The sequence below is a fragment of the Oncorhynchus mykiss genome, chromosome 9 (genome assembly GCF_057628025.1).
Source record: "Oncorhynchus mykiss isolate SJ-2025 chromosome 9, ASM5762802v1, whole genome shotgun sequence".
NCBI classification, from domain to species: Eukaryota; Metazoa; Chordata; class Actinopteri; order Salmoniformes; family Salmonidae; genus Oncorhynchus; species Oncorhynchus mykiss.
Window position 1 is genome coordinate 15,320,417 of NC_143030.1, and position 14,616 is coordinate 15,335,032.

General features: G+C 42.0%; 1 protein-coding gene across 2 annotated transcripts; it reads right to left on the reverse strand.

Moving 5' to 3' along the window:
- Nucleotides 1–616: 616 nt before the first annotated feature.
- LOC110531481 (serine protease HTRA3) lies at nucleotides 617–10,940 on the reverse strand. Of its 2 annotated transcripts, none has more exons than XM_021614683.3 (9): nucleotides 9,994–10,940; nucleotides 6,369–6,468; nucleotides 5,539–5,761; nucleotides 3,597–3,791; nucleotides 3,383–3,415; nucleotides 2,890–3,004; nucleotides 2,293–2,350; nucleotides 2,041–2,136; nucleotides 617–1,851 (listed from the first exon to the last, which is right to left on the reverse strand). In XM_021614683.3, exons 1-9 carry the CDS (start codon nucleotides 10,412–10,414, stop codon nucleotides 1,683–1,685), a joined length of 1,410 nt encoding a protein of 469 aa, XP_021470358.1. In that variant the 5' UTR covers nucleotides 10,415–10,940; the 3' UTR covers nucleotides 617–1,682. The 2 variants fall into 2 exon arrangements, with proteins under 2 accessions (XP_021470358.1, XP_021470360.1); XM_021614685.3 differs by having other exon boundaries at nucleotides 6,369–6,473; nucleotides 9,994–10,824.
- Between the last annotated feature and the right edge of the window lie 3,676 nt (nucleotides 10,941–14,616).

Genomic DNA, 14,616 nt, shown 5'->3' on the forward strand with positions numbered 1-14,616 from the left:
CAGAAATATCTAAATTACATAAGTATTCACAAAGGTGCTTCTTACATACTTTGTAGAAGCATATTTGGCATCGATTACAACAGTGAGTCTTTCTGAGTTTTCCACACCTGGATTGTGCAACATTTGCTCATTATTCTTGAAAAAAAATGTCAAGCTCTGTCAAATTGGTTGGTGATCATTGCTAGGTTGTCATAACAAAAGGGATTGAATACTTATTGACTCAAGACATTTCAGTGTGTGTTTGTGCACGTGTGAGAGAGTGTGTGTGTGTTTGAGTGTGTGTGTAGCAGGCAGCCACAATACTCCGATTGTACTAAACAGGGCCTGCAGCAGTAAACATTCCTGACTTCCTCATCAGCCATCTCCAAGTGCAGCAGAACGTTGTCAAGGGAATCACACATGCACGGACACACACTCCTCACTGGGTCAATGTAAGAACGTCCTATGACCTCGATTCCATTAAAGATGTTCATTCACATAGCCTGTTGGTAAGGAAACCACTCCTCACTGGGTCAATGTAAGAACGTCCTATGACCTCGATTCCATTAAAGATGTTCATTCACATAGCCTGTCGGTAAGGAATCCACATATGAAAACATTCAATCTGAAGATATGATGATTAATATATAACTCACTGCCTGTAAAGTTAGTTTATTTATTCATACTTTAAGCACAAGTTGGTATTGTAAACTACTTATGAACAACTCATAACACCTTCATAAAGGGGACATTAATGGAAAGTGTTACCAACGTGTCGGTTATAGTAGAAGACCGCAAGAATACAGCCACAGATTCAAATCAGACATTTGCTTACATTTTACCAGCTGAAAAATCATGTATTTCTTTCAACTGACCATTTCTGACCAAAATGTGATCTTTCTTTCAACCTATAACTGACCAAATAACATTCACAGTTGGTTAGGGGAATGGTTCCGAACCGACAGCATTGGACACAGCTACTCGTATATACAGAAATTATTTCTATTCTAACAGATTTAAAAGGCCATAAAAGCAATGTAACAATTGAAACATCTATTATGCTAAAACTTGTCTTACCAATGATCGCTTGCATTTGGAGTAAGTGATTCTCAAGTAACAGCTAGTAGGCTTTGACAAAGACATTTAGATGATACAAAACACATATATAACAATAAAAATCAAGTGTTTGGTTTCACTGGGACTTTCAGTCCTAAATGCATCTGGACTCCAGAGTTCTGTGGAGATTTCCCAAACAAGGTTCAGTCGGTCTATCGTTTCCCCATCAAGGTTCCAACAAACAAACACAGTTTTTCTGTTTGTTGATCGTCTTCACCGTCTTGGATCTGAATGGTTAAAAAGTCACCCTTTAGGCATAGATCTAGGATCCTATTTTACCCTCCCAAATCCTACTATCATCAACCATTAGGGGGAGAAACAAACAACTGACCCTAGATCAGTGATTAGGGGCAACTATCAGTGTCTAGGTCTCTCAACAAGCGTGTTTGTTTGGTGGTCCATATACTTTTATCAGTCTCCCGGATTCCACACCACAGTTGCCATGGTTACTGCCCGACGACGTCGTCGGGCTCGGTGTTGGAACAGCAAGGGGCCTGTTCATGAGTGACATTGCAACGTTACAGAACGTTCAGATTATTATTATTATTTTTTTATCTTGAATACACTGGTGGTCATTTTCGTCATGATTACTGCATAATGACATCAGGCTGGATGTTGAAGAGTAGGTCGTCGTTGCCCCTCCGGACCTCCAACAGCAGAGTCGTCTCCTCTGTGAGCGCCCCCTGTAGGTCAGCAGTGGTCAGCAGCGGACGGCCGTTCAGCTTCACGATGATGTCGCCGTCTCTGATTCCACCTCTGTGTGGAGAAAAGGGATGTCAAAATATAGATATTCTGACATGGTCTGTGGGTATTGCAAAGCATTTCGTTTTTAAATACAAATAATAATGTTCATTTATCGTGGCTTATTCATGAACGTTATTATAAAATGTAACTAAATATTTTAAGCCAATCAATGGTCATGGTATAGCAGTATAGACCACCTACTTCTGTGCAGGAGAGTGAGGAACCACTTCATGAACGTAGATCCCACTAGTGACCTCTGGGAAGTCTGGGTTCTGCTGCTTCAGCTCCTCAACCAGGCTACACAGGACAGACAGGCAGACACACAGTAAAGTTAGTTTTGGAAATAGTACCTTTTTCTGTATTTATTGTAGGCTATAGAGATGTAATATATAATATGTAATATATAGTTTAACACACGTTTTAATATTATGATTACGTGTTACCAAGACTTACGCTGAGGTGATGGTGAGCATCCTTATTCCAATAAACCGCTTCTTCAGTGATCTCACTTCTGTAAAAAAAAAGTTATTTACTCATCTGTTCTATTCTACTTCCTTTTTCTGTTAAAATGTGATCATGCTGTCATGGTTCCACCTGTCAACAGAGGGCGGCAGAGACCGTCCTAGAGACATTAACGACACTCAGGTGTGTCGAATTTATTCATTATGATGTCCCTGTTAAAAGGAGGTGTGTTTTCTGTTGTCCTTTGCAGAAAACAGAATTGTTTCCTGGGTGAGGTTGTTTCCTGGGTGAGGTTGTTTCCTGAGTGAGGTTGTTTCCTGAGTGAGGTTGTTTCCTGAGTGAGTGTTTGAGACTTAGTGTTTGTTGTTTTATTCAAGTGTACTGTGATCCTGAAGCTACCGGTTCTCAGTGAAGTATTATGTTTATCCTTAACCACTGATTCCTCGTCTGGTCTCTTCTCTGCACCTGGGTCCAACCTTGCCACGTTACACATGCATGATGCTTCTGCCTGTGTGTCATTACTGTATGGTGACGGGCCTTGCTCGACTTGTCCAATGATTTGTTAAGGAAGGGGAGGGGTGGGCCTACCTTTGCTCTGCTTGTCCATTGATTCGTTGAGGAAGCGTGTGATCCTATCAGAGGGGATGGCGAAGGAAATCCCAGCAGCCACCTTGAGAGTGTTGATGCCGATCACCTCTCCATCCTGGTGGCAGTCAGACAGATAATGTAACATTGTGTTATGAATAGAAACTGGATTGCTACGGTTACCGATCACCTCACCATCCTGGTGGCAGTCAGGCAGATAATGTAACATTGTCTTATGAATAGAAACTGGATTGCTACGGTTACCGATCACCTCACCATCCTGGTGGGATCCTATACAGGGGTCTTTAAGATGTCAGCACTGGGCTGGCTTCATTTAATTACATAGAATATTAGAATGGGAATCCTGGCAGCGTGACTCACAAGATCAGTGAAAGTTTTGTTACTAGCGTATTATATTTCTATGGCAATGGCTTCTTCTCAAGATTATCACATTGAAGGTTATGACTAATGTTATGGGCGCGGCTGTAAATCTTACCAAGTTAACGAGAGGTCCACCTGAATTTCCATACTGAGAAAAGATGGAAACAATGATTATTAAAACAACCAATGGGATGTGTCTCTGTGTGTATGATCATGGATGTCCTCTAAATGTCACAGACAGCTAGACAGCCGATGAATTGGTTATAAGTGGAGTGTGCTGTAATTACCCTTTAAATAAAGTTTAGATAAGCTTTAATAGAATGTCTCACGTTAATGATGGCGTCCGTCTGTACATAGCCCATGTCAGAGTCTCTGATGCCCAGCTCTTTGCCGTCCCTCTGGGCCGTGCTCACGATCCCCGTGGTAACCGTGTTCTGGAGCGCAAAGGGGCTGCCGATCGCAACCACAAACTCACCGGGTCGAAGGTCGGCCGAGTGGCCTAGCAACAGCACAGAGAGCTTTTTCTAAAGGGAGAAAAGAGAGAGGAAGGGGGCGATGATGGGAGGGGCGAGAGAGGGTGGGGGAGGGGAGAGAGGGTGGGGGAGAGGAGAGGGTGGTGGTTGGGAGAGGGAGGGGGAGAGAAAGGGTGGGAGAGGGAGGGGGAGAGAAAGGGTGGGGGAGAGAGAGGGTGGGAAAGGGAGGGAGAGAGAAAGGGTGGGGGAGAGGGAGGGGAGAGAAAGGATGGGGGAGAGAGAGGGTGGGAAAGGGAGGGGGAGAGAAGGGGAGAGGGGTGGGGGAGGGGGAGAGAAAGGATGGGGGAGGGGGAGAGAGAAAGAGAGAGGGTGGGAAAGGGAGAAAGAGTAGACAGAAAGGGGGAAGATGGAAAAGGAAAGGAGGAGAGAGAGAGAAGAGTTAAGTAAAAACATATGCTCACAGACGGATGGTGTAGGAGAGCGAAGGAGAGAGGGACTTGTAGGAAATCTTTAAAAGGAAACTTCATTTTTCAACTTCATATTCATAATGTCCATGTTGTGTTAGACTGAATTTAAAATGGATTCAATTGAGATTGTGTCATCCGCCTACACACAATACCCCATGATATCAAAGTGGAATTATATTATTAGACATTTGTACAAATGAATTAAACATAAAAAGCTGAAAAGTCTTGAGTCAATAAGTATTCAACCCCTTTGTTATGGCAAGCCTAAATAAGTTCAGGAGTAAGAATTTGCTTAACAAATCACATAAGTTGCATGGACTTACACAATTGTTGAATGACTACCTCGTCTCTGTACCTCACACATATCTGTAAGGCCCTTCAGTCGAGCAGTGAATTTTCAAACACAGATTCAACCAAAGACCAGGGAGGTTTTACAATGTCTCACAAAGAAGGGCACCTATTGGTTGATGGGTAAAAAAAAATCAGACATTGAATACCCCTTTGAGCATGGTGAAGTTATTAATTACACTTTGGATGGTATATCAATACAACCGATCTCTTGCCGGAGAGGAAGGAAACCGCTCAGGGATTTCACTATGAGGCCAATGGTGACTGGAGAAAACTGAGGATGAATCAACAACATTGTAGTTACTCCACAATTCTAACCTAATTGAGTGAAAAGAAGGAAGCCTGAACAGAATAAAAATATTCAACAACATGCATCCTGTTTGCAACAAATCACTAAAGTAATACTGCAAAACATGTGGCAAAGAAATGAACTGTTTTCTCCTGAATACAAAGCCTTATGTTTGGGGCAAATCCAATACAACATTACTGAGCACCACTCTGCATATTTTCAAGCATAGTGGTGGCTTCATCATGCAGCCACCACTATCATTTATATTAAGCAACTCCAGTGTATATTTGGCCTTGTGTTTTAGGTCATTTGTCCTGCTGAAAGGTGAATTCATCTCCCAGTGTCTGGTGGAAAGCAGACAGAACCAGGTTTTCCTCTAGGACATTGCCTGTGCTTAGCTCCATTCTGTTTATTTTTTTTATCCTGAAAAACATGAACCTGAATATATAACCACCATAGTATTTGGACTGTTCCATTGTAAAAAGTCCAAAAGTCTTTAGGATACAGTGTTAGTCTTCCTCTCACCACAAATATTGGAGTCTTACCACAGACATATTGTTCACAAAGAATTATCAGGTAGAACAGACAACCAGCAGTAGTCCGGACCTCCATGGGGAAAGATTTGAATATTTTTATATAAATCAACCATTCAACAATACAGTGGTATAACTCATATATAATCCACTTCTCTCACCAGTGAGTTGACTTTTATGGTGGCAATGTCGGACTTCTTGTCGATGTCCTTGATGGTCGCCTCGTAGATGTCACCACTGTGCATCTGAACCTTGAGCTGCTGATGACCTGACATAGGCGTGGTGCTGGACACGACGTGGGCATTGGTCACTATCAGGCCCGTCTCTGACATCACAAAGCCTGACCCGCTAGACAGAGGGACGTTCCGGCCGAACAGAGGGTGTCTGGGGGTCAAGAGGTCAAAAGAGGTACACATAGAGCTAGAAATATTGAATTTCTAATGAGAAGACGAGAGTTTACTGTGTCATGTGAAGTGCTATTGCCTATGATGAGAGATGACATACGATCTACACTGTTGTGATGAAGTTACTACTGAGTTACTACGTTATATGGGATCATTTTGGTTCAACCATCATGTGCCCTTTCTTCAACATGAGACACATACTGACACAACACCCAGTTGGGAATCCAATTTGAATATTGAAACAATGTTGCAAATGTCAGAGAGACAGACAGCAAGGTTTTTACAAATCTCCACTGTTGAAAACTAAATGTTATTCTAAAAAGAAATGTGAGATCATGTCTAGATGCTTTTGATAGTGGAGATCAAGTTTATAAATTACTTGGCTGGGCTGATAAGACAGTGGATTGCGCAGTCAAATGGAACACAGTAAATAGGCATTTTAACGTCAGATTTGGCCGGTGGTAACTGGTGGAATAGACACCAGCTGGGATGCGCTTTAAACCAATCAGCATACAGGATTAGACACCCCCAGTTGTATAATGCAGTACAAACACACGTGTCTGCCTACACAAACACACTCAGCGTACCTGAGGAAGAGTTCGATGTGGACCACAGCCGGAGCGATCTTCTCCACCACGTCAGCTATGAAGTTAAACTTATACCTGGGACTGGTGGGGTGTGAAGTACCTATACTAGCGGGAAGAATTACTTATGTTAATAATAGAACCCAGTCAGTCCTCTACACCATCACCACTCAAACGTCATATTTTCTAGCTGTTATCTGTTAGCTGCAGAAAACAGTAGGCTTCAAAGTGGTAACAGTAAGGGCCCAGAGTGGTCCCTAGTTAGGTCATGTGATCAGGACAACATCAACAGTATCAGAACAGCAGCAACACATATCGGAGGTCAACAAGTGCAGGTTCCTCTGTGAAGCCCTACACTACTTTATTCTTCCCTCCACCTCCTTCCTAAATGAAACCTCAGCACTTTGGTCTAAAAGCAGCTGGGAGGTTGTGCCGGGCTGCAGTCTTTCAGGGCCATGAAAGAGCCTTGGTGGCGTGTGTGGCGTGCAGCAGTCAAACGTTAATTACAGCAAGTTATTTCCGGTACATGGCAGCCGCGCCACCGGCTAGCGTTTTGTTTTCCTCAGCTGACTGCGGTTTCCAGTGTGTGTGTCGGTGTGTGTGTCGGTGTGTGACCTCCTTGGCTTGTACATGTATACAAAATCAGGCTACACAGCTGAGTTTAGAGTACAAACAGTCAGCAAAAATACACTCTGTCCTGAAACTAGCCTGTGGCGTACTAGTGACCTCAATATCAACTCCCAGATTTTCCAGTTACTGTCACATGCAGTTATACTAGGGCCAGGAGTTTTTCCTGACTGGGGGATCGTCATCATGAAAAACACTATCACTAACCAGGGCCCAGAGTTCCTAGTCAGATCACATGGTCAGCGAAAAACATCTGACTCTAGATTTTAGAACTATTCTCATTCTAACCATTTGCAAATCCAATTTTTGGCTATGGTCATCCTCGTAATCATTGACAAACCGTTGGCTAAGGGAGTCTAGAATTAAACATCCAAGCGAAGTGGAATTTCAGAAGAACATATTTCAGCACTAGGCTACAAATTGGTCCTCTACGGTTGGCTAACCAAGCATTAGAAAAACCAAACCAGTGGATGGCACAATCTTGGCAGTAACTGTGGAAAAACCAACTCTGCTATTAGTCTAGCCTGGTTCCCCAGATTTGTTTTACTGTCTTGCCAACTCATATGGTTATTGGCAAGACGGCACAAACAAATCTGGGAACCAGGCTGCTATTATCCTGTGTGGTGGCCAATAATGATACTGTACCTCATGCTTTTCTGTGGGATAGAAGAATATATTGTAATGTCAGTGTTTATGTGCACACATGCATGTGTACATACTGTAGATGCAATGCTAAGGTAAGGGTTTGAGAGAAGTCTGGGAAATGTGGGTTTGGAATGAAGAACAGTTTGAAGATACTAATCATGTACTTAGACTGAAGGCCAGCCCATCCTAATGATAATGGGGAGATCATTTTAGCTTTAGGCCGATGTGGTAGCTGGTCCATCTGAAATAACTCAAGGATGACTTGAGGGCAAACAAGTAAGTTGAATGGGTTCACATGCTGATATAATATTAGACTGAGTGGGATATGCTGTAGACTGAGAAATGAGAGGCATTGGATATCTGAGTATAGAAACTAAAATGTAAACAGTGATAATCTTCTATTCCTAACTCAACAGGGAATGATCAGTTTAGTTAGGGAAGCTTTGAGTAATTGGCCAATTTGTCAGGAGATTAAGATAAAACGCCACCATCCATAATAATCTGCCTGTGTGAGGTCTCTACAAAGCCTCGATTCTAATTGGCTCATGGATGATTTGGACCAATGAACAGATTAGAATACAAATCTCATTATCAGTCATCCGTATCCCTCTTATTAAACTCCATATAGTTATGGGTTCAAATACTATTTGAAATCTTTCCAATATCTTAAACATTTGCTCTGCTCTCCCTGGAGTGCCCGATGGGCAAGGTTTGCAGTTTTGGGACTATTCTATTGGTTCTATTGCACCAGGCAAGCTCAATCAAGCCCAGATTACATAGTTGAAATTATTTCAAATAGTAGTTGAACCCATATATGGAGATTAGAACAATTCAATGGCAGTCAGTCACATGCTTTTAAGCCCCTGACACAGAATAATTACCTCTGATCAAAGTCAATACAAATCGGATATGCCATAACTTTCTGTGTCTGCATGGGACTTCCTGCTTCGTGTAAAGTCTCTGAAGGGACACAAGCCAACTGTTTCCCTCATTAGTGAGGGAATTACTGTATTATTCGGGTCAGGTCAACCTGAGACGATATACAGTTAGTTGTTTTGAAAAGGGAATTGATGGACAAATTCAATACGGTTTGATTAATTCTGTGTAAAAGACCTGCAGGATCTCTCTACCATATCACAATGGAGCTCCCTCAGTTTGCATGGGCTCTGTTGTCTATATGACACAGTACAACTTTGTTGATGTCGCCTGCAGTAAAGCGTGTTACCCACCATCCAAAAAGGAACTCTTTAGGTCGGAGATGGTATGAAGTCATGTTTTAATTCTAGAATGTCCCCAGGGAACTATTTGTAATGTGCTACATTATTTTTTATTAAAATAAATACATTCAGAATGGAATGGGAACCAAGGTAACTGCCACCCCTGGGCAGGAAAATGCCTATAAATGGACACAGGAAATGCAAATAAAAGCTAGACAGGAAAGTAAACATTGAACTCTGACAAGTGAAGTCATTCATTCAGTGGCTGGTGATTAGTTTTAATCATGTGAGACTAATCTATAGGAAGTCTGTCTGGGTGTAATGATGGAGATTCCCCAAGGCACAGATCAGCTTTCTCTCCCCCAATCCTAACCTAAACCATTAGGAGGGAAAACCACAAAACTGGCCTCAGATCAGTGTCTATGGGAAACATTTGTCCTTTTGCAATGAGGGACATAAAGGACTTGTAGGGGTTGACTTTAGGGGTTAACTTTAACAATCCAGTCACCCAGACAGTCTGCTGGCTACCCGTTCTGACAAAGGAGGGGTTGAAGGGTTGTTCATGCTCTTCCACTAGCCTACTTACAGTAAGCTGTTCCTATATAGCACACTACTTTTGAGCAGAGCCCTATGGGCCCTAACCAAATCTCAGCCTTGAGTATGTAAAAAAAGAAGTGCACTATATGGAAGAGGATGTCATTTTGGATGAACCCTGTAACTGCACTATGCAAACATCACCCATATCAATTCATCATCCACAAATCAAATCTGATTTGTCACATGCGCGGGAATACAAAAGTTGTAGACTTTACCGTGAATTGCTTACTTACAAGCCCTTAACCAACAATGCAGTTCAAGAAATAGAGTTAAGATGATATTTACTAAATAAAATAAAAAATAAAATAACAATACCGAGGCTATATACAGGGGTACCGGTACCGAGTCAATGTGCTCGGGTGCATACCGGTACCGAGTCAATGTGCGCGGGTGCAGGTTAGTCGAAGTAATTTGTAAATGTAGTTAGGGGTAAAGTGACCATGCATTGATAATAAACAGCGAGTTTCTGCTAATATTGAATTGTATGTTGCAACTGTTTGTTGTTGTTGATTTAGTTTATTTTTTAGACACAAATGACTTACCTTTGTTTTGGTTGATTTTGCATGGTCCCTTCTGGACCGAGTTGATGGCTGGCAGACCCTGTTGCAGAGCCTTCCTACTCTGCGCCTTAAGCTGACACACGTTCCCATATGTATTGCCATCACTGCCGCAGACTTTATGCACTAATTTGCACTGGCAGAACCCCTTGGCGAGCCGCTTGCCGGCCGGGTGCTTGCAGTCGAGTCCATCACCGCAGGGAAGGTCGTCTTTGCGCCCGCATGGTTCGCCTTCGCCCTGGGCGCATACCAGGCAGCAGTTGCATCGGTCTGGAACGTACCCCATCGGGCAGCTGGGGCTGGGGCAAGTGCTCACGTCGCAGCGCTCGGTGCACTTCTGTTTGGGCTCAGCACGGACGAAGTCCTCCACGCAGAAGAGAACGGTGGCTAACAGAAGGACCTGCATTGTTGGCGATTTGTTGAAAATTAAACCTATGAAATAAAAATACTGTAAATTATTTACATGAAGGTCATGTTCGTCACAAAACGGTTACTGGTAATTTGGGAAGATTAAACGACGCGCAACGTCTTTATGCATCACTTTCACGGGACTGTTGAGACAAATTTACGCTTGCAGGACAGACATTAGTGTCTTCTTACGACTGAAAAGTTCTTCACTCATATGCATATCCTGATTCAGATTAAATGGGTAACTGTCTCCCAAAGGAGTGGAAATTCATCACAAAGATCGATGCAGTGTTTACAACTAGCTGTACGTTATTTGTAAAGATCCCGGTGACGCCGAGTCTCCATTGAAATGAGTGTCAGTGCAGCAGTGCAGTGGCTTTTCTTTTCTCAGGTTTTTTGGAAGATCCCATATCATTCGTTCGCATCTGGTCTGGCTCTGCCCCTGCGAAGCACATAGCTGAGCAAGGGGCCTTTGATAATAAAAACGCGCCCCCAGGAGGCGGAGAGTAACTGACTTCATTGACACACACACCTCATAACCATTGAGTTTTCATCATATCGAGCATGGACGTTGTCATCATACCTTGTGATGAATAACTTGAAAATAAACTTTGTCTGTACCTTGCCACCGTAGGCCAAAGCATAATTAATCACAATACTCACTGAGCAATATTATGCAGGTTACCGTGATTTCGTCATGAATCTTGTTCTGGAGGCTGCTCTGCAGAGTGGTCACTAGCTGGCACAGCTTCAAAATCATAAAATCGGATAAAACCAAAAAGCATATTTTTGTTTTCATACATTTCTTTTTACACTATAGCCAATGTTTACTTAGCAGCTAGCCCATGTAGCGGATACCGCTCAGTCTGACTCCAGTGCAAGATTCGTGACAATAAACGTGTCAAAATATGTGTCCGAATATTGACGTAAATAATTGGGTCTCTGTCTGTAAACATGGGCGTGGATGCACTCAGTAACTGAGTTGTCGCGTGGCAATTTGTTTTTTCCTTTTCAAAATATGAAGTCACCCATCCGTCTGGATGTGAGCAAGTGCACTATACATCCTAAATGGCACCCTATTCCCTACACAATGCACTAGTGCACTATAAATGGAATCGGCTGCACTAATAGGTTGGCATTTGGGACGGAAACACATGTTTTTATAAGCACCCCTTTTAAGGACAATTTAAGATGACCAGCCGGTAGAAACATAATGGTGGTTGTTTTTCGCACATACTCTCTCTCCAAGAGGAATGGGCATCAGGCTAGAGCCTAATACATGTTTGTTTAGGTAGAGAAGAGAAGAGAGGAAATGGCACACTATCCCCTATATAGTGCACTAGGTTTGACCAGTGCCTGTAAGGAATAGCGTTCCATTTGGGACAGAACCATATGTTTTTCACCAACCGCGGGTATGTTTATTTGAAAGCTTAACGTCAATCACTCCTGGCACTTTTCGGAAACACTGGACCCCTTGTTCCAGTCACCAACTGAGCTGACCGTTAATGGGAGAAGCAGTACTTGGTGATATTTTCACGATTCCTAAGCATACTTTATATGTGTTATTCTTGGGATAAGAAAATTGATTTGTTGCTGAAGTTGTGATATTACCACTTATTACAGAAAAGTAAGACTCAGAATTACTCTTTCTCTTTGTCCGTAACTTTTTCAATAGTCAGAGTTTCCAGGCATGCATTATGTACAGAACTCCAGCACAGCATGTGGTTCATTTGGAAAGTGTTTGGTGCATACAGTGAGCTGCAAAAGTATTGGGACAGAGACACTTTTTGTGGTTGTTTTGGCTCTGTACTCCAGCACATTGGATTACATCAAGCTTGTGACTCTACAAACTTGTTGGATGCATTTTTGTTTGTTCTGGTAGTGTTTCAGATTATAAAAATGAATGGTAAATAATGTATTGTCATTTTGGAGTCACTTTTATTGTAAATAAGAATATATATTTATGCCTTTTTAAATAAAACATATGATATTCTTATTTACAATAAAAGTCACTCCAAAATGACACAATACATTATTTACCATTCATTTCTATTGGGCACAAAATAATCTGAAACACAACCAAAACAAACAGCAAATGCATCAAACAAATTAAAGTCACATGCTTGATATTTTTTATCTTTAATTAACTAGGCAAGTCAGTTAAGAACAAATTCTTATTTTCAATGACGGCCTTAACAGTGGGTTAACTGCCTGTTCAGGGGCAGAACGACAGTTGTACCTTGTCAGCTCGGGAGTTTGAACTTGCAACCTTCCGGTTACTAGTCCAACGCTCTAACCACTAGGCTAGCCTGCCGCCCCAATATAATCATTGGTTGCCAGGAATATGGGACCAAATACTACAGTTTTGATTACTTTATTCAAAAACTGTGGTCTGATGAGTCAACATTTTAACTGAATGCAAAGTGCTATGTATGGAGAACCAGGCACAGCTCATTACCCATCTAACACCATCCCTACAGTGAAACATGGAGGTGGCAGCATCATGCTATGGGGATACTTTTCAGCGGCAGGGACTGGGAGAATGGTAAGGACAGAGAGAACAATGAATGGCAAATACATGCAAACCCATGATGAGAACCTGCTTCAGAGTGCAAACAACCTTAGACTGGGGCCAAGATTTACGTTCCAACAAGACAATGACCCCAAGCATACAGCCAAAGCAATGCAGGAATGGCTTCAGAACAAGAATGTGAAAGTCCTTGAGTGGCCCAGCCAATGCCCAGGCTTGAATCCCATTGAACATCTGTGGAAAGACTAGAAGATTGCTGTTCACCACTGCTCCACATCTAACTTAACAGAGTTTGAGGAAATCTGATGGGAAGAATGGGTGAACATCCCCTAATTCAGATTAGCAAAATTGATACAGCCATACCCAACACGACTCAAAGCTGATACAGACATACCCAACATGACTCAAAGCTGATACAGACATACCCAACACGACTCAAAGCTGATACAGACATATCCAACACGACTCAAAGCTGTAAACACAGCCAAAGGTGCTTCTACAGAGTATTTACTCAGGGGTGTGAATTCTTATGTAAATAAGATCTAATTTTCAATAAATTTGCAAACATTTCTAGAAACATGTTTTCGCTGTCATTATGGGGTATTGTGTGAGGGTGAGAAAAGTCAAGGGGTATGAATACATTCTGAGGGCACTGTAGCTACCTTAAGATTAATGTAGTAACTGCAACTCGCTGTGGATAAGAACTTCTGCTAAAACGTAAATGTTGGTAGGATAACTAGACGTTATAACTAGGACCCAGAGCTTTTCCCTTGTCAAGGGGCCCCACGGTGGCCCCAGTCAGTGGCAATTTTAGCATGTAAATCTTGGTGGGGCAAATTCTACTGACAATTGAGATGTACAAACTAAACCATAAGGGGATGACAAGCGGATAAGAGGCAATCCATAATTTCGATTAAGACCTTAACTGAACGAGCGATGACAGACGTAGTCAATATAACTATTTGTTCAGCACTTTTGAAATGTAGAGTGACAGAATTCAGAACAAGGGCCATTCTTACAGTATTCTCCCTGTACACCAAGTCAGAATTTTAGGATAAAGGGGGCATATAAGCAAACAATGAAAACACTTACAATATTCAATGATTACATTTCTCTAAAACAGGTTATAGGCTACATGTGCACCACCTAGTCAGAACAGTATGTGAAATTAAGAGGGGGAAATAGACTAAATTATTAGAGTGAAGCACATGGGCTACTAACAGCTTACTACACAACATACAATATAATCATTTATATTATAACCATCATATCGAAGTAAACTTGGAGTCACGAGATTATATGGTGTGTGGTCCTCCCACTATGACTCAGGAAACCATGCAGTTTATTAGGCTACAGATGAAATAAGTTATGAACTTAACAGGGTGGGGAAAGTGGACGGTGATGAGCTTGATGCTCCTTTCCAATAAATATCAAGGGTCTTATTCTGGTGACTTGATGATCGACATTTGACAACTAAAAATATTCTCTCTCTTATCCATAATAATCTCATGATGTAGACTACCAGCACAGCATACCTGTACTGGATCTGCCACCTGTTGGCTAGAGTGCACATGCCCAGACCAGAGGAGGCACATTTTCTATTCAACTCAACAGTTTCTGTGACAAAACTATCAGTAGAGTAAAAAAAACAAAAATGCCATGGAAACACA